Here is a 26,500-nt window from a genome sequence, read left to right on the forward strand (position 1 = left end):
TTACAGCTTTAAATGTTCATGTTTGAAAAGAAAAAAATTCTAAAATTAATCACCTAAACTTCTAAGCATAGCATAAGAGCAAGTTAAACCCCAAGTAAATAGAAGGAAAATATTAAATGTGAGACCAAAAGTTAATGACATAGAAAAGCAGTAGAGAAAAATTAATGATGTCAGTAGCTGTTTTTTGTTTTTGTTTTTTTAATATAGTCATGTGCTGCATAATGATGGTTCTGTTGACAACAAACTACATTACATGACAGTGGTCCGATAAGATTATAATGGAGATTAAAAAAATTCCTATTACTTAGTGACTTTGTCATGTAGTTTGTTACTCATGTTTGTGGTGATCCTGATGGTAAACAAACCTACTGTGCTGCCAGTCATATAACAGTTTAGCACATACAGTTATAGTAGTATGCTAAATCATCTAGATTTCTGTTACAGTAGTATGCTATATCATCTAGGTTTGTGTTTGTACATTCTATGATGTTTGTACACAAACGAAATTGCCTAATGACTCATTTCTCAGAATGTATTACTGTCATTAAGTGGCACATGACTGTAGGTCAATAAGATTAATGAAAAATAAAGAGAGAAGACAGAAATTACCAATATCAAGAATGATCCTATAAACATTAAAGGATAATGTTATGGACTGAATGTTTGTGTACTATCGGAATTCACGTGTTTAAGCCCTAACACCTAAAGTGATGGTATTTGAAGATGGGACCTGTGGGATGGGGCCTTCATAAGAAGGTGTTCTTAATAAGAAGAGCTACCAGAGAGCTTGCTTTCCTCTCCATCCCCACTATTTAAGGATACTGTGAAAAAGGTGGTTGTCTATAAGCCAGCAAAAGTTTTCACTAGAAAGTAACCATGCTGACACCTGATTTTGGACTTACAGTCTTCAAAACTGTGAGAAAGTAAATTTTTATTGCTTATGAACAGCTTTTATGAATAATTTGACAATTTAGATGAAGTGTACAAATTCTGTGAAAAACACAGATTACTAAAACTGGTACAAAAGGAATAGAAAACCTAAATAGCCCTATATTTATTTTAAAAATAAAATTGATAATTAAAAAGTCCAGGCCTAGTGTCTTTATTTGTGAATTCTATCAAACATTTAAGGAAGAAATAATACTAATGTTACACAGATTCTTTCAGAATATAGAAGAGAACACTTTCCAATTCCTTATTTTAGGTTAATATTACCCTGATGCAGAAAGAAAAAAAATTACCGATTAATATCCTTCATGAATATGGACATGAAAATATTCAGTGATATTAAAGCATATATATGATTTACATATATATTTATATATATGAAGAGAAAGGAGAAATAATATATCATAACCAAGTAAGGTTTATTCCAAGAATACAAAGTGGTTTTACTTTTGAAAATTAGTGTAATATACTTTATTAACAAAATAAAAGAAAAACCTTATGATCATCTTAATATATCTGGAGAAGGCACCGAAAAACTTCAGTTCCCATTCATGATAAACAAGACCTGCAGCCATCTAGAAGTAGAAGGGAACTTTTTCAACTTGAGAAAAGTATGAAGCTACAACAAACATTATACCTAGTGATACATGTAAGGTAGTACTTTCCCTCTGAAATCAGGAATGATGCGAGGTTGTCCAATCTCATTATTTCTATTCAGCTTTGTACAGGAAGTCTTAGCCAGTTCAACAAAGCTAGAATAAGAAGTAGAAGTCATACAGATTGGAAAGCAGGAAATTCTAAAGAATTTAGCAAGGTTGCAAGATACAAGGTCAGCTTACCAAAATCATTGTATTTTTGTATATGATCAATGATTAACTGAAACAAAAAATTTTTAAGTGTTATTTACAAGTCCATTAAAAATTGTGAAGTATGTAGAGATAAATATATCAAAATATATGCATGACCATTACACTGAAAACCATAGAATGTTGCTGGGAAAAATTAAAGAAGGCATAAATAAATGCAGGGAGATATCATGACATATATATGGTTTGGAGGACTCAAAATTATTAAGATGTGAATTCTTCTCAGATAAGTACCCAATTTCAAGAATTGCTATAAAGCTGTAATAATCAAGACAGTCTGGTAGTGGCACCATATGGCTTAATTGAGGAGCTGGGGATTTGGAAGCAGAACTGACTATGAAGGTACACTTGGGAACTTGTAGGGATGATGGAATTATCCTGGATGTATTTTACTGCCTGTTATTTTCCACAGTCTAGAGTAAGCATTTGCTGTATATAGGCACAGAGCTGTGAAGACCTCTAAGAATTGATAGTCTTTTGGGTCTGGGTAGGATGCTGCCTGCATTCAAGAACATAAAAATTTGGGAGAAAGTGCTGGTTTCTGTATTAAGTCAACCTATTAACGTGTAAACAAGTTGAGTTCCATGTCACAGATGTAATTATAAAATATTACCATATAATTTTTATGTGATCCTCATGAAATTTGTTTACTTTGGATCACAGACATTTGAATGAAAATTTCCAATAGTGTTTGGAAAAATGTTAAATTTAGGCATTTGGAGATTTTATATTTTCCTTTTACTAGTGCTAACTAGCATATTTATTATTAAAATAAAAACACTGTAATGAAACTTGGCTTTCAGATAATTTGCATTCAGTTTTACATGGTGGTATTTCTGGGTAAAAACATTTCTTACGTACATAAATTTGAGTATTACAGGCTTGTCAGTTCTAATTATTGTCAGTGTTCAAACAATAGGACTTAAATATAACTTAGCTGTAAACTGGGATAATGGACTTCTTTATTTTACAGCAGTAGTTCTCAAACTTTAGGTTGCGTCAGAATCACTTGGAGGACTTGTTAAAACACAGTTTGCTGGTTCCCACCCCTAGTTTCTGATTCATTATATCTGGGGTGGGGCTGAAAATTTGCATTTCCAACAAGGCCATCATGCTTATGTTAAGAACTCTTATATAATAAAGAATAAGATTATCCCTGGGAAACTACAATTTAGCTTCTAAAAAATAACTTTAAAAAATAGATTAGTAAAAAATATATAACCCCAAAGAAATAAACTTAATTTTCATAAACATATAGCTCAAATCCAAATTCCCTTAGGATGTGATAAATATAAGATTTCTGTTCTAGTCTTCCATAAACATTATTGTTCTTATTTAACAATAGATCAAATTAGAAAAATATCTTTAAAATAAAAATACATTGAAGACATAAATGTTCTCTATTTACAACAAATAGTTGACTATTTAGAGATATTTGTTACCTCTAAATATGTAATTAATTTACCCAGTACTTTCCTTGAAGTTAAACAGCAGACTTAAATTTTTAAAAAATTTAATGCCTGTTGTGAAAAATCCCAAAACTTGTTCATTGAAAGATGGATGGTTTCGTTTTCCACAGTCTTTCTCTCCTCTCCCCCCACCAATTCCATAATCCCCTAAATTTCAAACCTGAAACTCTCAGAGGATCAAATACGACAGTATGGTTAATGTATATCAACCCAAATTAGTTTCAGTAATTTTTTAAAAATCTTATATTTTTTAGCTAATGGGAATGACAACAAGAAATTTAAAGGAGATAGACCTCCCTGTTCGCCTTCTCGTGTTCTCCATCTTCGCAAAATTCCAAGTGATGTCACCGAAGCAGAGGTCATATCTTTAGGTCTACCATTTGGCAAAGTAACTAATCTTTTGATGTTGAAAGGAAAAAGCCAGGTATGTAATATTTAAAGATTGACCCATAGTGATTATCTCTATTAGTGTTAAAGATGATTTTTATTTTTTAAACTTTTCTATATTTTCTAAATTTCATTCTATTTACATGAAATAGTTTTTAAATTAAAATTTTTTTGTATGACAGGAAGCAACAAAAAATAATATTAACACAAGAAACAGGATTATCTCTATTCATTGACTTGTCTTTTCCTTTCTTAAAAAATACATTTTTTAAGGCTGTTTAAGTTTTCCAAAATCTATATAGAAATGTTTAGTATATTTTAGTTGTAGAATTAATATGTATCTTCTGTAATCATTCGAGAGACTGTAAGAGATTTTTTATTTCAAAAGTTAATAGTTTTTTTTTTTTTTTTCTTAAAACGAGTAAAGAAACTTGCTTTTGTGGTAATCATGACAAATTACAGTGCTTGTCATGTTGATATGAATAATGAAATGCTTTCTTGTTGCAACTCAGACCCCATTGGGATGCAGTCTTTTAGTTCTTTCCTAGTTTTTGGTTGTCCTGAAAATCTTTTACACTGGGCATTGCTGAAAAGAAGAGGACAACAAATCTAGGCCCTAGACATTGTGTAGTACATTGTGATAAGTCTCTGTTTCTTACACTTTTCATAGTACTAAGTTTAAGAAACACATTATAAATATGTTTATAAATAAATTGATTGATTAGTATTAGACTCACTAGAGATTGTATGATGATGTCTGATTCAGTCCCCTATCTTTAGTACACTAACATCCCTGTTTAACTCAGATGAAGTTATTAAGATCTATAGAAGTTAAATAACGTTTCAGCCCTTGTTGTGTGTACAAATTTATCTTACACATTTTGAAGGTAGTGTATTTGCCACTATTGAGAATGATATGGTTTGCATGGTTTGAAAAGAGTCAACATGGCCACGTCTAATGGTTGTGAGATGTCTAACAACCATCTATCATCTGTATTACCATGTTTCAGTAGTTAAGCCCATACATTATGTCAAATGGCTGTGAGAGGCAGCAGGCAATGTTATCATTTCCTTTGTCTCTACTATTGGTTCTGGGTTTGTGTTTACCAGTAGTGCTGATTGACTATTGTGTTAGTTGCTTACCTTTTGATCATAAATTCTGTTTGAAAATACCTTCTTAGTAATATACTTCAGCAAGAGATTCTGATATGAGTCACTAGAACCACATTTGGGTGTAATCTCTCTCATTGTATTTGGAGGTAGAGTTGAGGGCACAGTGGAATTATTTTCACCAGTCTTTCTGTGGGTAATGACTTTTTATTTTCTTCCCACCCACATTATAAAATTGATCCTTTTGACTGGATACTTTAGAAAAACATAAATAATTCTTTTACCAGACTCCATGTAGAAAAATTAGTTTTACTTATGATTTTTTAGGTTGTATATACTTTCAGGAAAAACTTCGTATGACAAGAATCATATGGTATTCCAAAGATATTGTTTAGCTTTTCCTTTGTATGACTAATATTAAACATTGAGTTAGTTCTTAACATGTAGTAAGGGGTTTGTGGAAAGATACCCTCTCCCATAAATAGTATTAAAATACAGTTTACACATTTTTTGTTGAAAAGATTATTAAAAACATGATAGGAAATATGCCATGGCTAATTCATACCTTGATCATTTTTATCCTTTCTTAGAAAAATTAGAAAAAGTATATTACTGATATAGTTGGATAGAGTGGATTTAAAGTGTGTCGAGGACATTTATACCTTTTAGATAGTATAAATGACTCGAAGTCTTTTTTTTTATTAAAAATTATTGGAGTGACATAGATTAATAAAATCAAATAAGTTTCAAGTGTACAATTCAACAGCATTTCATGTATATATTGCATTGTGTGTTCACCACCCAAAGTTAGATTTCCTTCCGTCACCAAATATTTGACTCCTTTTACTCCTAACTACCTCCCCAATTCCCCCTTTCTTCTGGTACCTGGAAGTCTGTTTTGTTCCTTGAAGATAGTGGAAGTTCGTTTACTGTGAATCAATTAATTAATGATATTTGGTCCACTGTCATCTGGCTAACATCACTACTTCATAGAATATTGTTAGTTCATTTAATTGAATCACTTGTGACATTTGATCGATTCAGTTAAGCACCTTATTTAACATTTGTCAAGTTAGTATTTCTTTGCTTAGAATATTTGCCAAATAGAAATACTTGCCAAGTAAGGTATTATAAGAAAGAGTTTGATTTATAAATACTTGCTATTCCCTGTGTTCAGTAAATTTTGTTGTTAAATACATATTTGATAAATTGTAAATGTTTTATACATAATTTGAATTGGTTATTACCTGCTTGCTAACTAAATACTCTATTATAGTAAAAAAGAATTGACTTGTCTGACAAAAAATTTGTGTTGATTTAGATCAGAGATTATTTTGCATTTTAAATTTGAGATGTTCTTATAGATATTTCTAAGGACTCAGAGCAGTTAGTGTATGTTCTGTCTTCCTAACTAACCATTAAGATAGATGGCAAAACCTGCCACTTTAAACCTCTGTAAGTATCCTAGCCTGTTCCTGTCACAGAAGTTACAGAAATCCTGACAGTTGGAAGAAGCCATATATAGAATAAGACATAAATACCAAGATGCTCCTTCCATTTTAGCTCGTCCTATGTTACTCTTCAAATATCTAATATTAGTGCAATGATTACAGATATCAAAAAATTATTACTTGAATTACTCCAATCAGTATTGACTTGACATAGGAAGTTCTCCCATTTCCCTACTTTGAACAGTTGACCCTCTTAACCTGAATGCTCTATTTAATTGCATTCTTAAACAACTGTTTTATAAAAAGTTAAAGAAGAGCAAATCATTATACACCATCTTTGTTTGAAAATTTTTAGGAACTATTAAATTCCAGTAACCTGAAAGCATCTATGTACATTTATTTTTGCCTTTTAATTATTTCTAGATTTAAGAGAAACATAAATAAGAGAGGAAAAAAAACCCACATAAAATCACTTAATCAACTGGCAATTTCCCAGTCTCAAATTCTTTACTGAAACCAACTTTTCAAGTACGTTTCCAATTAGTATCAATGATTTATGTCGAAGCAAAATTCTTTTATCCCCTTGGGGGCAATATTATTTCTGTTGAGAATGTATGAGTTTAGAGCAAGCTAGAATGACAAAATAGTTCTTAGCTGTCTTTCAAAAATATGAGTTTTCACTTTACCTTCTTGTGTTTATTGCAGGCTTTCTTAGAAATGGCTTCTGAGGAAGCTGCTGTTACTATGGTGAATTATTACACTCCTGTTACTCCACATCTTCGAAGCCAGCCTATTTTTATTCAGTATTCCAATCACAGAGAACTTAAGACTGACAATCTACCTAATCAAGCTGTAAGTATTAAAGGCACATGTAAAAATAGTTATAAGAACACATGGTGTAATAACTTAAAATTGATTTTTTTTGTTTTTCAGAGAAAAAAATGTTTTTCTTCATCTTAAGATGCTTTATTAGTAAAGATTGTATATGTAAATTCTTACTGGAAGCCTTAAACATAAGAAAGTAGAGCCATTTAGAAATATGTTTGAAGTTTGAAGTGATGATGTTAAAAATGGTAGATGTTTAGTTTTACCTTGAAACTTTTTATGAGCAAAAATAAATTACATTGTTATATGTCCCATAAAATCTCAGATCTAAAAGGAACTTTAGAAGTCAATCTTTTCTTTTTACAGAATATATAACAAAGGTATTAAGAAGTTGAGTGATATTCCTATTGTGATGTTAAATAACTAAACTTAAGATGTTAATAATTTGTATAGATACATTTATTAAACGATTTATGACTCTTCAAGATCAATGTGGGATATAGAATATCAACATTTCTTACCTTATTTTCCAGTTTTTATTTTGTTACAGTTCATGTTGAATCGGTTGTGCCTCTCCAGGTTGATTTTTAAGTAGTTAAAATAGTAATGTGAAGTTACTTAAGGGCAGAAAAAATTTGTCCACAAAACAAGTACATTTTAAGAAAGAGGTTTTTTAATATGTTAAGAGCAGGTTTGGCCCCTCTACTCTTTCTCTAGGCAGAAGAACTCCAGCTCTTTGATTCTGTGTTGAAAGTTATTTATAATGCAAGCTGCTGAATTTAAATTATAGTTTTTCACATTTTTAAGAACAGTGATTTACTATAAATAATCCTTGTTTTAAGAGATATTAATGTCATAGAATAAACTATATACACAAGAATAAATGAAACATTTTAAAATATAGACAGTTTAAAATGAAAAATTATCTTGTAAAATATATATAGGATACATGCTCATGGTAAAACATTCAAACAATCCAGAAAGGTAACAAAATGAAAAAGCAGTCCAGTTACCCAAAGATAACTAATTAACTAACATTTTGCTAACATTTTTGGTGTATGTCCCTTCTCTGTTCAGATACATTGTTTATGTATATAATTTTACACCAATGGAACTATAATGTTTTGAAAGCTGTTATTTTTCACTGTAATATGTCATAGACATTGTTTCATGAGAACGACTTCTATAGGACAGTCATAACTTACTCAGTTTCTTGATAATAGACATTGAGATTATTTGCAATTTTGTGCTTTTACAAGTACTGCTGTAGCAACATTCTTATATATCAGCACAGTTGCAACATTATCTAATTAGTTTACATTTCCGGCAGTGAAATTGTTGAGACTAAGCATTTGCATATTTTATATTTTGATATATGTTTCATGATTGCTTTCTATAAAGTATATGTGCCCACTTAGAGTGCCACTGATAATGTATGGGTGAGAAATTATATCTTGTTGTTTACTTATTTTTATTTGATAACTTATAAAATGTGTAGAGTGATTTCTATTAATGCGGTTTTTCCCTACTTTTTAAATTGTGGTAAAATATAGATAACATAAAATTTACTATTTTAACCATTTTTAAGTGTACAGTTTAGTGGCATTAAGTACATTGACATTGTGCAGCCCATCACCACCATCCATCTCCAGAACTTTCTCATCTTCCCAAACTGAAACTGTACCCAGTAAACACCAACTCCCCAATTCCCTCTCTCACCAGCCCCTGGCAACTGCCATTCTACTTTCTATCTCTTAGGAGTTTTGTCTGCTAATGCAGATTTTAAAATATTTTCATACAATAGTTAGATCTCTTAAGATTGTATTATAGTTTCTGGTTTCAATACCATACTCATAAAGATGTAGCTTAGTGAGATTAAAAAAAATTTTTTTTTTAACCTGTGTTCTCCTACTTTTGTTTTAGTTGTTCTTATTATAATGTGTAAATCTTTGTTTCATTAGGAATATTTTTGGGGGTGGGGAGTAAGGATAGGGATTTGATCTTTTACTCTCAAAGACCAGTTTCCCCTTCGTTATATTTTGGGTGACCCATTTAATAACCACTCATGTGAAACATGTCCTCTGTCATGTTCTAGTTTTCCATACACATGCTATGCTTACTTACAGCATGCATATGTACACTTGTTAGACATGCCTACATGTTTTGTTTGCATGGCCCCGATCTACCCTCATGTGTGAGCTGCTCACATGGTATGCACTCCATGTCTAATTTTGAACTACCTTTTGCATTCCATTCTGTTCCATTCTTGTTTCAATATCCCTATGGCTTAATATAGTATAAGGCACAGCCCCATTCTTTACTCTCTTTTTTCTGAAATTAACTGGTTAATATATTTTGTTTATTTCTTTAAATATAATTCTTTTGATAACTTCTGTCCCCAAAAAGCACAATGGAGTTTTACAGATTAATTTTGAAGATAATTAAAATATTTATATTGCTCTCTGGTTCCTTTGAGGAGGAAGTTGTATTTCATTTCCTGTCTTTCTGTAGAGCTTTTAATTTTCCTTTATGTAAGTCATACAGTTTTCTTATTAGTGTGATTCTTAAATATGTTAGCATAAGTCTCAAGGAAAAAAATAAACAATTTAATGAAACTCTTAAAGACTGGATTATTCTAAAGAGAAACAGTGAGAAATCCCAGTTGCTTAGCAACCAAAACCAGCCCAAATGACCTAGTTTATTCTTCGATAGCCTTGATTTCTTCCCAGTATCCTTTTTATTTTGTTACTTTTGTGCATTGATGTTTCATAAAATTAATAATGTTTCTTTTATTCAAAGTTGTACACCAAAACTGAATTCAAAATTGAAGATACCTGTTTGCATATATAAAATGTACTTGGTGTCTTTTATTCTGACAGCTTTGGGAATCTGATAAATTACTATTTCATTCTCTTTTGTTCTCTCAATAGCAAGATGTCCTAAAACATGTACATAACTTCTTTTCTAGCTTATGGGCATACTTGCCAGAGGGTTAGGTTAATATAAAATATTTTTGTCCCTTGACCTAAACTAAAATTATAGTTTAAAAATTTAGATTATATTTTTAGTTGCAACATTTGAGAAATGGTTACATTAATAGTAGTCATTATTATGTAGAGAATTTTTCTTGACTGCAAGTAGAAGTTTACAAATCTGTAAAGAGATGACCATGGAAGCATTTTTTCTAAAATAATTTCTCTAAAAAGTCATCAAACTGAACCCTTCAGATCTGTGCATTTTATTGTGTATTCATTTCCTTATCAGTTTTAGAAATGTCTTAACATTTTCCAGGCATGTTTAAATTTTATATGAAGTATATTTCCCATTCCTATCTCAGTAAAATATTTGTTGTTTTTTTTGATCACACTGCCGTTGTTTCTTTTATTAATAGTTAGTGTAACCATTCCAGAGAGTTTGTTAGTGAAACATTTAAAAATTTTCTCCCATAATAGGAATTCTTTGTCATAATTTTTAGCATCAGGTTTACAGGAAATACGTCTTCTGAGTATTTGAAATATTTCTTCATATTAAGAAGACATTTCTCAGCAGCCCCCCCCAACTCTTCTGTTGTTCTCAGTGAAGAGTATGCCTCAATTTCATTGTTTTAATTAAATGTTTTTGCCTAATTAAACATTGTAACTATGGAGTTACTTAAAAAAATAAAGCTATCCTTTTTTTTCAAGTGTTATTTTCCTCAGATTTTTGTTGTCAAAAGAATTACTTGCATGCCTGCTACTCAGATACCTTTGTACTCAGTACTGTATGAAATATTAGGAGTATATTGAAAACTCTAGAATCATTAGGACAATGTATACCATGGCGTCTCATTTTTCTCCACTGTGGTATCTCTTATGCCAAAGAGGAAGGAATGAAGAGGAGCAACAACAATAAATAACAGTAATATTAGCAGCAGCAGGCATATCTGTAGACTTACTTAATATAAAGGATTGATAAAGTTATTGGAGGGATGATGAAGTAAAGTCAGTGAGGTTACATTTACTTTCAGTTGTGCGGACTTAATTTTGATTAGATTTAATCACCCCCTATTTAAGAAGAAAAGGAACCATTTCACTTAGAACCTCACTATGATGTCTTTTCCTAAGCATTTTAGAGCTTTGATGTCCAGTATGGTAGCTGCTAGCTACATATGGCTAAATTTAAATAAATTAAAAAATAAAAAGTTCAGTTCCTCAGTTGCACTAGGGACATTTCAAGTGCTCACTAGCCACAAGTACTAGTGGCTATCGTATTGGACAGTGTAGATAGCAGATATTTCCATCATCACAGGAAATTCAGTTAGCACTGTTTTTTATCTCCCATGTCTCTGTTTACCTTTGTGTGAGTGTGAGTGTGCGCGCGTGTGTGTGTGTGTGTATGTGCACACGCGTGTGATACAGTTATAACTACTTAACTCCTGTCAGTTCTGGGTCTTTTTTGATTGATTGACACACACACACCCCACCCTCACCTCATTATAGGCTCAAAGTGGTGGATGTCTGAATAAGTTTTCAAACTTGAAAAAAGTAAAACTCTTTTTTTCAATAATAGCTTACTAGGGAGCCCAGTGTAAATAGATGAGGAAAACTGCCATATTTGAAGCGGGATTGTGGTGTTCAGTGTTCCATATATTTGACTAAAAGCATAGTTTTGAAAACCAATGATATAAAATATTCAAATTATTCATATATTCTCAAAGATGATGTTTTGGAAACTGAATATTGGCAATTGTGCATTACTTGATACATAAAAATCTGATTATGGCAAAAAAATTGCTGTTAAAATGTATAAATAAGAGAGATGGATGAAAAAGGTGAAGGGGAATCTAGTCAATAATATTGTGTTAAGTTTGTACCGTGACAGATGATTACTAGACTTAGTGGGATGATCACATTGTAAGATACAAAAATGTCGAATCACTGTATTGTACATGTGAAACCTATAACTAATATAATATTGTGTATCAACTTGTATACTTAAATAAATAAATAAAATCAGAAAATCCTGTGGGGGAAAAAGGATTCTACAGTCATATGCCACTTTAACAACATGGATATTTTCTGAGAAATGCATCGTTAGGTAATTTCGTTACTGTGTGTATATCATAAGGTGCACTTACACAAACCTAGCTGGTATAGCCTGCCACACAACTAGGCTATAGCCTATTGCTCCTAGGCTACAAGCCTGTACAGCATGTTACTATATTGAATACTGTAGGAAATTATAATACAATGGTAAGCATTTAGGTATCTAAACATAGAAAAGGTACAGTAAAAATACTGTATAAAAGATAAAAAATGGCACACCTGTGTAGGGCCCTTATAAATGGAGCTTGCAGGACTGGAAGTTGCTCTGGGTGAGTCAGTCAGTGAGTGGTGAGTGATTGTGAAGGACATTACACTGCTGCAGACTTTATAAACACTGTACACTTAGGCTCTACTAAATTTATAAACGAACATGAGATTAAATCAAGCACAAGAGAAAATGATGCAGTCAAGAGATGCAGTAAACACGAGGTATATGAGGCTACTGCTGGTATAACATGGCATACTATTTTACAGCAAACTTTTTTTAATAAGTAGAGTACACTAAAATCACAATAAAAATATAGTAAATAAAGAACAGTTGTTATCATTATCGAATATTATGTACTGTACATAATTGCATGTGCTGTACTTTTATACAACTGGCAACCCAGTAGGTTTGTTTACACCAGCATCACCACAAATATGTGAGTACACGTGCTACAACATTATGTTTTTGATGTCACTAGGTGATAGGAATTTTTTTTAGCTCAATTATAACGTTATGTGACCATCATCGTGTGTGATTCTTTACTGACCTAAGCATTGTTATGCAGTGCATGATTGTATATAAGAATAAACGTGGAAGTTATTCAACTATTAAATAGCATACAGAAAGTAAAAAGACTACCAGTTTTCAGAAAGATACTTATTTTAATGTTATTTATCATAGTAAAATGTTGGAAAACTACTTACCTCACATTAGAGTGATGGTATAGTAAATAGTAAAGTAAAAATTAAAATCATGAAAACAAACAAAAGAAATTAATTTAAAACAACAATCAAAGTACTGTGAGCTTCAAAATTGCAAGTGAAGACAATATGTGAAAATGAAAGTCGTTACATTAAAGTGATTTTTTATTTTGTGGCACAAACATTTTACTAATTAATCACCATTCTTAAGCAGCAATACATATTCAACAAAACATTGGCGAGAACTTGCATTTAATTTCAGTAATCATTAACTATGCTTTTTCTCCTTCAATTTTCTCCTTTACCTACTTCATTTTATAAATTTTTAAATCACAAAATTAGAAAAGAGCTGTAGACACAATACAAAAAAAATCTGATTTATTTGGGGATAAATTCCTAATCTGGTCTGTCTTTATTGTCTTAATACCTTCAGTGTGCATTTCCTTCAAACAGGGACATTGTCCTACACAACCAAAACATAGCATTCAAAATCAGGAAATTAACATTGATACATTACTTCCCTCCAATCCTCAGTCCACATTCAAGTTTTGCAATTGTCCCATTAATGTTTGTTACAGCAAAACACATTATTTTGAATCACATGTTCTGTTTAGAAATTATGTCTTCTTAGTCTCTTTTCATCTGAAGCAGTGACTCAGTTTTTCTTTGGCTGTCATGACCTTGACACTTTTGAAAATTACAGGCAATTTATCTTGTAGGATGTCCCTCAGTTTCAGTTTGTTTGATGTTTCCTTGTGGTTAGATTCAGTGTATATATATGACAAGAACATTATAGAAGTTACGTTCTTTTTTTTCTCATTGCATCATCATTTTGATTTTCAAATTGTCTTATATATGGCCAGTGGGAGCCTCTTCAGGTTGTTTTTTATGTCCCTTTGGTATCTTCCTATCATTATTTGAACAACTTCTTTATATTCTGGTAAAACAACAACAATAACAAAAACCCATAAAAACAAAAAGTTTTACACTCATCTTGTACTTTCTTTACTCCAGATCTGGAACTAGATATTTTTAGCACTCTGGTTCCTTTCAGTGGTTCATGATATTTAGAAACATATCTGCCATCCCATGCCAGGCTGTCCCTCTAAATTACCTCCTTACCCCATTCGGGCCCTCATAAACTTGCTCACCATGTTCAGACTGTCCTCACTACATTGACTGTCTACCCCTGATTTTCACTGGGCTCTGACACTCCTGGCCAGGTTATTCTCCTCTGGATGACTTTCTTACCCTTCTCATGCTCCTTAGGTTCTGCTCTCCAGCAGTGAGCAACCCCTACTTCTAGATACTTTCCTTACCTTGTTTGGGTTCAGGTTCCCCTTGCCAGGCAGCCCTATCAAGCTTCCCTTGCCAAGCATCCCACATGGGTGTTCTCATTTCATTGCTCAGGCTCTGATGCTCCATGCCAGGATGCCTTCCTATAAGAGTGCCCTCCTTACTCCACTCTGAACCACCACAGCTCCTCCCCTTCTCTATATTTACATCTATCACATATCACCCAGGGCTTTAGTACTCAGTTCTGAGAGGGAGAAAAAGAAGAGGGGTCGCAAATGGCTTTTAAGTGGTCTTTAACGTTACTTTCACATTGTTTTTCCCTATTGTATTTTAAATTATGAATAAAAATCACATCCAAATTTTCATCTCTTTTTTTGCCATGTATTTTTTTCATTTCTTGAGGCAAATTTAAGCAACTTTCTTAAATATCGTGTAATTGTGATAAGAAAGCAGGTCTTCTGACTCTTGACTGATTATAAATTTAGGATATGTGCATCCAGAGAGAGCAAATATATATATTTTTATTTACTATATTTCTTCATATCACTTTACATTAACTAATTTTTAGGATTCATATAATGCTCTATGTAACCAAAAGTTCTCATTTTGAATTATTGTTTAGAGAGCCCAAGCTGCACTGCAGGCTGTCAGTGCTGTCCAGTCGGGAAGTCTGGCCCTTCCCGGAGCTCCTACCAATGAAGGCACAGTCCTACCTGGGCAGAGCCCTGTGCTCCGAATAATCATTGAAAACCTTTTTTACCCTGTTACTCTGGAAGTTCTTCATCAGGTAAGGAGGAACACTCGAAGGAAAGCAGAGTCAAGTGTGACCTCTGTAACTTTAGATGTTTTATATCTTTAGTTTTGTAGATTGTTGATTTTCGTTGATAGATTTGTTTAAATTTTTTTTAAAAATCTTCATCCTGTTTGAGGCAAGAAGTAGTATCAATTAGAGATAATACTTGACAGTCTTCTTATTCTAATGTAAATACTTGATTTTAAAAGGTATGTAAGACATTCTTTCTTTTATACTAAGCATGAAAATGAATAAAGTATAGACTCCTGTGAAAAGCACTGGTAGTAGTTATTCTCGAGGAAGTAACATCAATAAAGAAAACAACTAATATATTGACTCCTTTTTACATTTGAGTACGTTTATTTTAAAAACTCTGAAAAGAAGGTATACAATAACTTTACATGTAACATAGTTGTATCATGTTAAATACTGACTGCTGCCCAGCATGGTTTTCACAGACTACTGTCTTAATAAAAGGCATCTGACCAAATCATGACCTACTGTGAATATATAGAATTTAAGGACTGGAAGGTCACCTAGTTGTGTAACTTTATAGTGAATAAAACTGAAACTCAGATAATTGATGCATTGACTATTGGAGAGAGTAATTGAAGAGATAATTAGAGCTCAAACCTCCTAATGTGAAGTCCAGTGTTTTGTTTTGTATGGTTGTTATATTTTTAACTAATACTCCACATATTGCATACCTTCAAAATGTAACATAACGGTTATTTAGTAATCTGTTTACATAAACATTTGACATCTAGCTCAAAAACTCAGTTTTTGTCCCCTTTAGCTACATATTGATTCCATTTCATTATACTTGTCAGTATATATATTAAAATATTAAAACACTAAAACATATTATTTTCTCATTTTCATGTTTATATTTAAATATGTATTGCCAGCAAAAATACCAGGCCAATCCAGAATTATTTAACTGTTTTCCTAACCTTTGTATCTGTACTACTAAGTGAGTTTAGTCAGGGTCATGTTGGTCCTATCCTGTTGTCTCCCTAGGAGCAGTAACAAACTTTCTTTCTCTCCCAAAAGATCATGGAGTCCTTTGGGTGAAGTGTAATTCTGAGAATCCTCAGTAGTAACCATCAGGGTAGGACTCTCAGCTTTTCAGTTATAGTGCTCCCTGGTTTAATGCTCCTTCTCATTGCTGTTGGAATCAAACCAGACTCCTTACCAAGGCTCTTAAGGCCCCCAGGTGCAGACTTCTCTCCATTCCTTTAACCTCATTTTCTAACACTCTGCTTATTTAGCACCCTAACTTTTGTGGCCCTTTGACCCTCTCTTCCCTCCAGCTTATTCCTGTCTTAGTCCATTTCTGTCTTCTATTTCTTAAGCTTAGAATACTCTTCACGGATAGTCACTTAGCTGAATTATACGTTATTCTGTTTTTTAGCTTATCATTCACCTCCTCAAAGGGTCTTTCTCTCTAATTACGTTAATTAAGCCCTCTCCTTCTGGCATGCTATCCCATTTGCCAACTAAAGTTTAGTATATCATAGAGATTAAGGATATAGGATTTGGAGCTGGTTTGAATCTTGGCTTTTCCACTTACTTCCTCTGTAACCCTGGGCAAGTAACTTACCCCATCTCTGTGTTTTTTTTTTCACATATTTATATAATGGGGCTGAATGAAGATGGTCTCTATTTTATACCTTCATTGTGAGGATTCATTATTTAATGTATTTAAAGTGCCTAGAACAGTGCCTAGTTAAGTGTTCAGGAAATTTTAACTGTAATTATCAGATGCTAGTAAATTGCACTGTAAGAAACTGATCCTTGCGTTTGTAGTCTTGTGGGCAAAATATAATTTCATAAGTAATAGCATAAAATGCAGTGAATACTGAGATGAGGAAATACATGCAAGTGTGGAGTTGCTTGCACTCTTAATTAGAGGATTATTTTACACTCTTAGTTGAAGATTTGGCATTAGCTAAACTGCTCTCTAACATCTATAGGAGCCAATGTTTTTTCTTTAGCTCATTGTAAGAGGATTGAGAGTCACTGAGATGGGAATGGTGCTATTTCAAATAAGGGAAGTTAGGGAGGTGTTTCCAATGTGATGACATTTGAGCAGAAGCTTGAAGGATGTTAAAGTGTAAGTTATGTATGTTTGTAGCATCATAATGATCCAGTCAGAAAGAACAGCAAGTATAAGGTCTTTAAAATAGAAGTGTGCTTAATGTGTTCACATATCAGAAATAAGGCTATGTATGTCATTGGAGTATAAAAAGTAGGAAAGCCATAAATGATAGGTTCAGAGTAGGGGTTAGGAGCCAGATGATGTAAAGCTTTTATAATCTTTACACTGAGTAAGATGGGGAAGCCATTGGAGGATTTTGAGAAGAGTGAGATGATAGATTTATGTTTTAACAGAATTACTCTTGTTGCTATGTTAAGAATAATCTGTGGGCATAAGTAAAGACTTCTGTCATAGTCTGTATGAGATATCGTTGTGACATGGGTGAGGACGTGGGCACTGGAAGTGGTGATTATGGATATATTTGGAAGGATTTGCTGATAAGTTGGATAGATGTGGGTTTTGAAGAGAAGGAGAGTAACCAAGAGTGTCTTTCGGATTTTGATTGTGAACCTCTGGTAAAATAGAACTATCTTACACTAAAATAGTAAAAACTGGGGGGAAAGAAAGATTTGAATCAGCAGTGTGTTTTGGACACATGTTAAGTTTGATATACCTATTAGACATCCAAGTAGGAAATACTGAATAGACATTTAGGAAATAAGTCTAAATTTGGCATGGAAATTCTGGGCTGGAGATTTGGTAATCATCAGCATATGGGTGGTAATTTGAAGCCATCAGATTGGATAGCATCACCTAGAGATATTTGTAGAGAAAGAAGGCATTCTTTGACTGATCATTATGTGAACTCAGCCTTTCATACTAAAACATTTCTTTGTGCACTGAAGGAGTAGTTCAAAGCAGTATTATGTAATCAATTACTTGCAAGTATTGTTGTACATGGGGGTATTTTATGAATGTCCAGTAGATGAATCTTTTCAGGACAAAGGACTGATCTTTTTGAATTGCAGAATAAAGATAAATAACTTGTTAAGATCAATTATTATAGTATTAAATAAAAGAATCAATACTAGTAATATAAAATTCTGATTCTTAAGTCTTACTGTTTAGTTGGCTACAAAAACTATTATAAATAAGTTGTGCCCAATGTGCTTGATATTTTTAAAAGTTGAAATATGAATATGTTTTTTTACAAGTGACTACTACTGAATTTTCAGTTTCTGTCAAGTTCTACTTTTATAAAAATCTCCCTTAAGATTAATTTTATCAGAATTTCATGTGTTTTGTCTGGTAAAATTAAAGTTTGAAAAGATTATAATGCATAGGAGACATCAAGAGTTGCTGTCATGTTTATGACAGCAAAAGACTTACATAGGGATATAGAGTCAAAGACCTTATAATCAGTAGAAATAAATTTGTATAGATTAAAAATTCCTGAATGTTAATCTTTTGAGACCAAATCTGTTTAAAATTTAGCATTCTGATAATTATGAAAAAAATGTTAAAAATCACACTTTAGGCATTTCTGGATTCCTTGATGTTGGTGTTCATTATAGTTTATTCAAAAGTTTCAGATTGATTTTTATAGCTACTTCCAGAAAACTCTAGACAGCTGTCCCTGGTTAGCCAGTTCAGTCAGTTTACATTGTCTTAGCACTTTGAGATAAAGGTTACACAGCCAAACACAGCTGTCAGTAAGGATGTCCACCAGGTTGTTGTTCAGGTTAAATCAGAGAAAGAATCTAAACATTAACAAAATATGAAGGTTAAGTGGAAATTAACTAGGTTCTGTAGCATAATTTGGTATAAAATTATCCTAAATTTTAGAGCAAATTATGTGTTCTCATTTCATTAGATATTTTATATCAAGAATATTTAATCATTTTTAAAAATCGCATGTTACCATAATTCTTTAATTATGTCTCAGTATAATTCTTAATTAATAAAAATAATTTACTCTGTACCCCTACTCAAGAAGTAGAAATTATTAAGACAAGGCATATAATTTCAAGGAACTTTTTAATTAAAGGGGACAGATATGTAAAATGTATAGTACAGTATAAGTAAAACAACAAGATAAATATTTATATGAGGCGAAGAAAGAGATAATATTTGGGAAAGAGAACGAACTATTGAGATTTGGGGAAAGCTGAGAATTTTTTGGTGATATTAACTCCCATCCCTAAACTGAGTTTTGAAAAAGATAAATGAAAATTTACTAAGTTTTAGGCACAGAGTTCCAGGTAAAGGGAAAAGCACATGTATAGGGATAGAAGTCTGAAACCACCTGTTTTTGGAGAACTACAGACAACTGCATATTGTTGATGAAAATAGTGTGATATAAAAAGTGTCAGAAGATGAGATTGAAGAGGTACACCAAGGTGAGACTGTATATGTCATACTAAAGAGCTTGAATTTTAGCAAGTTAATGGGGAGGAAGCGAGGAATTTTAAATAAGGAAAAATATGATCTGACTTGTACTTTAGAACATTATCTGTGAAGGAGGGAGATTTGGCAGTTATTATATGTTCTTTTATATGTTTTTTTAAAAAGTCAATTGCTACTCATTTATCGAGTGAAAAAAAGCACTCAGTTGTATAACATATGTTGATTTGCGTGTGTTTATGCAACACCGCAGTATCACCGAGAATGAAAGTTAAGAAAATTTAAGACCTTTTCTCAAGAATGATTACACCTATATCTTAAAGATAGATATAACATAAAATTCAAATTCTTTGATAGCTGAGAAGGTAAATTTGTTATTCTTTAATGAATTTTTAAGAATATTATCTGGGACAAAAGGGTATAACTGAGAAAAATACTGGCGACAGGACCAATTTTCATTAAAAGAACAAAACAAAGTTTCCTAATGTTGTTCGGTTCAAAACACAGTTAAATGAGGAATTTCTAAACCCTGACATGACAATAATGAAATTAACTACAGTTTTTAAAAAGTTTCTAATTCAGTAAAGAATTCTCAGGCTGTCAATTTTAAGGAATGGGATTTTTCTACTGAGCTCTTCTAAGACAAATTGGTTCTACAAATCTTGCAGAATGATATTGTTTCCTATAAGAAATGTTTGGCTCTAATTATGTGTTAAAGAATATCGTGTCAGAAATGAGTATTTGGACTTTAGGATACTTTAATTTTTGGGAGTAGTAAAATATACATAAATGAATCTTACCATTTTAACTATTTTAAGTGTACAATTTAGTGGCATTAAGTACATTTACATTGTTTTGTAACCACCAAATATCATGTATCTCTAGACATTTTTTCATCTTCCCAAACTATAACTCCTGTACCCATTAAACAGTAACTTCTCATTCTCTTCTCTCAGCCGCTAGCAATCATCATCTACTGTCTCCCTGAATTTGACTGCTACTCTAGGTTCCTCATACAAGTAGAATCATGTATCATTTGTCTTTTTGTGACTTGTTTATTTCATTTAACATAATCTCTTCAAAGTACATCCACGATAAAGCATGCGCCAGAATTTTCTTTCTTTTGTATATGTACACCACATTTTGTTCATCCATTCATCTTTGGATAGACACTTGAGTTTTTTGACTATTTTAAATAATGCTGCTATAAACATGGGGTACAAATATCTCTTTGAGTCCTTGCTTTTAATTCTTTTAGGTATATACTCACAAGTGGAATTGTTGGATCATATGCTAATTTTATTTTTCATAGCAGCTGCAACATTTTACATTCCTACTAGTAGTGCACAAGGGCTCCATTTTCTCCACATAATCCCCAACACTTGATATTTTCTGTTTTTCGTTTGTTTGTTTTGATAATAAGCTATCCTAATGGGTTTGAAGTGATATTTTGTAGTTTTTATTTGCACTTAATTAATGATTAATGATGTTAAGCATCTTTGCATATTCTTATTGGCTATTATCTGTTTTTTGGAGAAAAGTCTATTCAAGTTTTTGCTCATTTTTAAATTGGGTTTTTGGTATCATTGAATTATAGGAGTTCTTTATATATTCAGAATATTAACCTCTTATCAGATATGTGATTTGCAAATATTGTTTCCCATTTTGTAGGTTGCCTTTTCACTGTTGGTAGTGTTTTTTGATAAACAAAAGTTCTTAATTTTAATATAGTCAAATTTACTTGTTTTTTTCTTTTGTTGCCTATGCTTTAGGATAGTCATTCTTTATCATTCTTTCTGGTTATTAAAAAGCAGGATCATTTGCCTATTAAGGACTTTCAGACATAATATTTGATAATAGTATTCTTACCAGCATAGGGAATACTTATATTTTTATTCTTAGAAGCAGAAGGACAGAGAGCCAGAGGAGACAAATAACAATTAGGGAGATTGTTTTATAAACTATATAAATGTCTAACCAATGTACTGTATACTTGAAACTAATAAAATTTAATACACACACACACACACACACACACACACACACACACATATTAATGGCAAAAAAAAAAAAGATCCAAATTTAAAATGAGATGTCAGAGGAAAACAAAATGCATTTTACTAACCCTAGCCGCGAACCTTGTGGTGAAGTAGAAGTATTTATTAAAGAGTATTGGTAACCAAGAATCTGTCAAGAAACCTTCCTGGCACTCTGTTTATTCCCCTCCACCAAAGACACTTCAGAGAGGCCTTCCTTTACCACTGTTGCACCTTCTAAACTTGCATTCCAGTTTACTCTTACCTCTTTTCTTTTTCCTTTTTTTTTAAAAATTCACAACACTTTTTTACAAGAAAGCATAGTTGTTTTTTTGTTTGTTTTTTGCTTTTTTTAATTGTCTGTCTTTCTTCAGAAGGGCAAAGGCTCTTGTCTCTGTTCACTGCTGACTTCCCAGTGCTTAGAACAGTGCTCTGTGAATATTTAATGAATGAATAGAGAAATCTCTGTTAAACATTTTGTAGTTTCTCTGTCTATAAAATTTCAAGAAGTAGATGCTGATTCTCAGGATGAAATAGTCGATTCATATGACTCTTCCACTTCCATTCATATACTTTATAACCCCATTATCTTATAACATTAAGTAATCCTATTATAGCCTCCTGTTTTAGTATTATGCCATTTATGACATGTTATAAAAAAAGTTAAATGTTTGAGTGCCTACTGGGTTAGGCACTGCTTTAAGACATGCATGGGTATTGAAACTTTAACATCTTAGGCTTGATTTAAGTCATTTTGGAACCAATAGTTTTTATAGAGGAAATTATTTTCATTCGAAAATGGGGATCATGAATCAAGTTGTATTTACAAAGGTATGTTAGCTTAATTTTTTCCTTAGATTTAACCTAATGTAAACTTTTTTTCAGATATTTTCTAAATTTGGCACAGTCTTGAAAATTATCACCTTTACAAAGAATAATCAGTTTCAAGCCTTGCTTCAGTATGCTGACCCATTGAATGCACAATATGCCAAAATGGTAATTATCTTTTTCATTTTTTAATTGTTAATCAGTCACTTCAGTGATACCAAAGGAAGCCATTATGTCTTCTCCCTTGCTCCAGTTTACCATGTTTTTTTAATTGTACTAAATATACATATTATAAATTTACCATTTTTAAATATATTTCATATGCTCTTTTTTATAATAAGCCCAACATTCTTTCTTCACATGAAATAGTTTCAAATCATCTGTTATTTCTCAGATCTCTGGGACTCATTTTTGTTTGTCATATTTAATGTCTGGAATTGAGCACAGTATTGCTGATATAATCTGACTACTAAAGTAGAATTGTCTTTGCCCTTGTGCCTTTATTTCTATTAAATAAGCCACAGATTGATTTTACTGTTTTTACAATCATACTCACTGTTAAATCTTATTGAGGTCTGAATTGGTGAAGACATTAAATTTTAGGAAATATGCTGCTGTCAATTTATAGTCTTTTTTTTTTTTTTTTTTTTTAAGTATATGAGTGCTTGACTTTTGACAAGATATAAAACCTCACATTAAGTTTGGTTATATTCCAGTTTGGTTGTATTTGACCCATTTCCTATTGAGATCTCTCCCTAACCCAAATTCTGTCTTGTGTCGGTATTTGAATTATTTCTAATTTTCTTTAAAGATAGGGACTAAGGTTTGTAGTACTTTTGTGTACCACATAGTGTCTGGCTGCTGCGTAGGACTGTAGCCTTTATATATGCTGCACCCTCTACCTGCGTGTATTATTTTGTACCTTTATGATGGCATACTGATCAATAACCATTATAAATTAGAGGGTTTTGTGTATTTGTATATTTTTTGTTTTATTTTTATGTGTCTTGGTTTTTGGTATCTGTTTTTATAAATGTGAGCATTTGCGGAAGATATAAGTGGCTATGAATATCCTTTTGGTAAATTTTTTTTATTGTGAAGATCATTTGTCTTTTATGAGAACTGACTCCATATTTCCCTCAGCTTATTATTCAGAGTATTAAAAATATAAATTTACAAGAGAAAAAAAGTGGTAGATAATATTTCATATATTGTTGTTCTGACAAGTACCATTTTCAAAGGCTTTATTTCATCTTAACTTATATAAACTACACTAAAAAGAATTAAGATGAAATGTAAAATTAAAATATCTTCAAACATTTTCTGTGGACAAAACAAAATAATAGTACAATATACAGGAATGTATAATAGTTTTCCAAGCTTTTACTTTTCTCCTCTTTGCTTCGATCTTACCAGAGACAAGATAGGGATTATTATTCTTCTTTTCAGATGAAAAAACTGAGAGTTAGAAATTTTCTTTTTCTCTCTTAGGCGCACATAGTGACAGAGTTAAAATTAAATAAAGGTCTTTGGCTTTTATTCTAGTGCTCTCTGCTTTATACCTGTGTCAAAGTAGAGGCTACTTGATTTATCAGTGTTGTTGTCTTGCAAAACATCAGTCCCTTTCTTACATGCTTTAGGCTCTGGATGGCCAGAATATCTATAATGCATGCTGCACTCTGCGTATTGACTTCTCCAAGCTCACCAGCCTTAATGTGAAATATAATAATGACAAAAGCAGAGACTTCACTCGCTTAGACCTTCCTACTGGTGATGGCCATCCATCCCTTGAACCCCCTATGGCTGCTGCTTTTGGTGAGTAGTTCTGTTTTGGGTCACAAAGCAAGTTTTCTGAAGCTGTAAATTTCATTTATTAATCCATGTTATATCAGTTAGCCTTTTTCTTCTTAGAATCTCAGGATTTCTAAAGGGAAGCAGGAATCATCGAACAAAATCTGTCTATTAATTAAATCTTAGTAGATTCTATTAGTTGGCAAAACAAATATCTTAAAAGTTACAAATTTATTTTCTAACATTAATATTACTCATTCTTTAAGCCATACAACCATTTGCTTCAAATTGATAGTATTTCACATATTAACATTGGTTTAAATATGTAGGTTTATAGCCAACAGAATATTGGCGTAAGTGCTCTTGAGAGAAATACTTTTCCATTTTTAAATAGTGATATTTAAAACAAGGGCCTAAATTGGTATGTTCTTCATTTATTCAAAGAAGATGATTTGTTTTATTTTGTTTTGTTTTTTTAAAAATCAGAATGTCCATCTTTACCTTAATTTTGTGAGAAGTTGCATTTTTGCATTAATAAAAATGCGGTCTTCTGAACTGTCTTTGCAAATATTGCTTTGAAGAGCTTTTTATTTAAAACTAGTTCTCAATATAGTTATACTTTTTGAATAAACGTTTATGTAAAGGAAAAAGCAGTGGATGGCCCAATTGAATATATCATTAGGTTAATGTATGCTACTTTTTGGTTTTACAGCTCTCAAAAGTGTGGTTTGTATTTAAAGTATTAAATTTTATTACCTTTCGTGATTCCTTTTTCTTTCCCAAATGATACCTTAAAGTGGCATTTAGTCCATCTTCATTTTATGGGTAAGAAGAAAGAATCCTTAGTTAATGGTTGTCCAGAATTTTCTAGAAAATAGTTCGTAACTTTATTTTAAAGTAACAGCTTGTTATTTATAACTGAAAAAGTCAAGTTCAGTTCACGTTCCTAAAATTGTTAAAGTTTCTGTTTTTGGTCTTACCAAATTTTTGTTTCTTATATTTGTTACCAGCCCCTACTTATGTGTCCTGATTTTGCAGAGCCAAAGGTCTTTGTAAATACTGTTTCTATAACATGTGATAGAAATTGAGACTGTCGTTCACATTTGCCAAAACTTGGCTGTCAAATGCAGAACTGCACTTATTCTAGTAATTGAATACTGTTGATAAAATCGATATTCTGCATAGTGGGAGGACATATTAAAAATACAATTAAGAATTTTGGTTTCTGAATATAAAATATCAAAATGTTAACATCCTTTTTCATTGTATTAATAAAGCCTTAGTCATTGCAAAGTAATGTGTACATCCTAAGTCATTTCATCAGAGAACAAAACATTTTTGTGTATTGTGTGAAAGTTTACTCTGCCTCTCACTAATATTTGACAGTTTACTATTCTCTCTTTTTTTCTCTTGGCTCTGGGACACCATACTCTCCTAACTTTTTTTCCTACTTGATTGGTTGGTTCTTTCTCTCTTTTAAAGGTTTCCATTTAAAGTTCCCAGAGTTAAGTTTAAGCATTCTGTCTCTGTTTTTAGTGATATAAATATTATACTTACAGAAAAGCTTGTAAAACATGTAAATATATTTTTAATACCCATGTAATTACCACCTAGGTTAAGAAATAAAATACTTACACATACTGAAGAAGCACTATTTGTACCCCTCTCATTGATTGTGCTCCTGTTCTCCCAATGATAACCATAGTCTCAAATTCAATGATAATCATTCTTTCGCTTTTCAGCTTTTTCTTTCGTTATTTTTTTACCATTCATGCAGCCGTAAGTGCTAATTTAAAATTTTTTCCTCCTATATTTAGAACTTTATGTAAATGGAATCATGCTGTTTATTTTCTTTTGACTTGTGATTCATTCATATTCATATACGTGGCTGTTGCTTATTCATTCTCGGTATGGCCAAGTGTATGGATTCCCATTGTGTGAATATATCACAGTTTGTTTATCCATTCTACTGTTGATAGACATTTTGGGTTATTTTAGTTTGAGGCCATTATGAACAATGCTGCTATGAAATTTTCCTGATTACCAATGAGGTTGAACATATTTTTATTTGTTTATTGTCCATTCTCTTTTATGAATTTTCTGTTCAACACTTTTGCTGATTTTTCTGTTTGGTTTCTTGCTTTTTCTTATTTATTTCTAGGAATTCTTTATTTAGCCCAGACTATAGTCCTTTGTTAGTTATATATGTTGATTATATGTGTTTCTCTCATTTTTGGCTTCATGGTATTTTTATGTAGTCAAA

The 26,500-nt window shown here is 31.9% G+C and overlaps 1 protein-coding gene across 6 annotated transcripts in view; it reads left to right on the plus strand.

Moving 5' to 3' along the window:
• The window catches only part of PTBP3 (polypyrimidine tract binding protein 3), a 91,046-nt gene that overhangs the window by 39,033 nt on the left and 25,513 nt on the right, over window positions 1-26,500 (plus strand). For 4 of the 6 annotated variants that reach the window (XM_011383661.2, XM_011383659.2, XM_011383660.2 and 1 more), the window contains 5 exons: window positions 3,538-3,707; window positions 6,937-7,083; window positions 14,968-15,132; window positions 22,504-22,614; window positions 24,087-24,261. In XM_011383661.2, the coding sequence (XP_011381963.1) occupies window positions 3,538-3,707; window positions 6,937-7,083; window positions 14,968-15,132; window positions 22,504-22,614; window positions 24,087-24,261 (768 nt within the window). The remainder of the gene's footprint in view (window positions 1-3,537; window positions 3,708-6,936; window positions 7,084-14,967; window positions 15,133-22,503; window positions 22,615-24,086; window positions 24,262-26,500) is intronic. The other 2 variants (XM_023525170.1, XM_011383663.2) reach the window with 2 other exon arrangements.

The sequence above is a fragment of the Pteropus vampyrus genome, unplaced genomic scaffold (genome assembly GCF_000151845.1).
Source record: "Pteropus vampyrus isolate Shadow unplaced genomic scaffold, Pvam_2.0 Scaffold535, whole genome shotgun sequence".
Classification (NCBI taxonomy): Eukaryota; Metazoa; Chordata; class Mammalia; order Chiroptera; family Pteropodidae; genus Pteropus; species Pteropus vampyrus.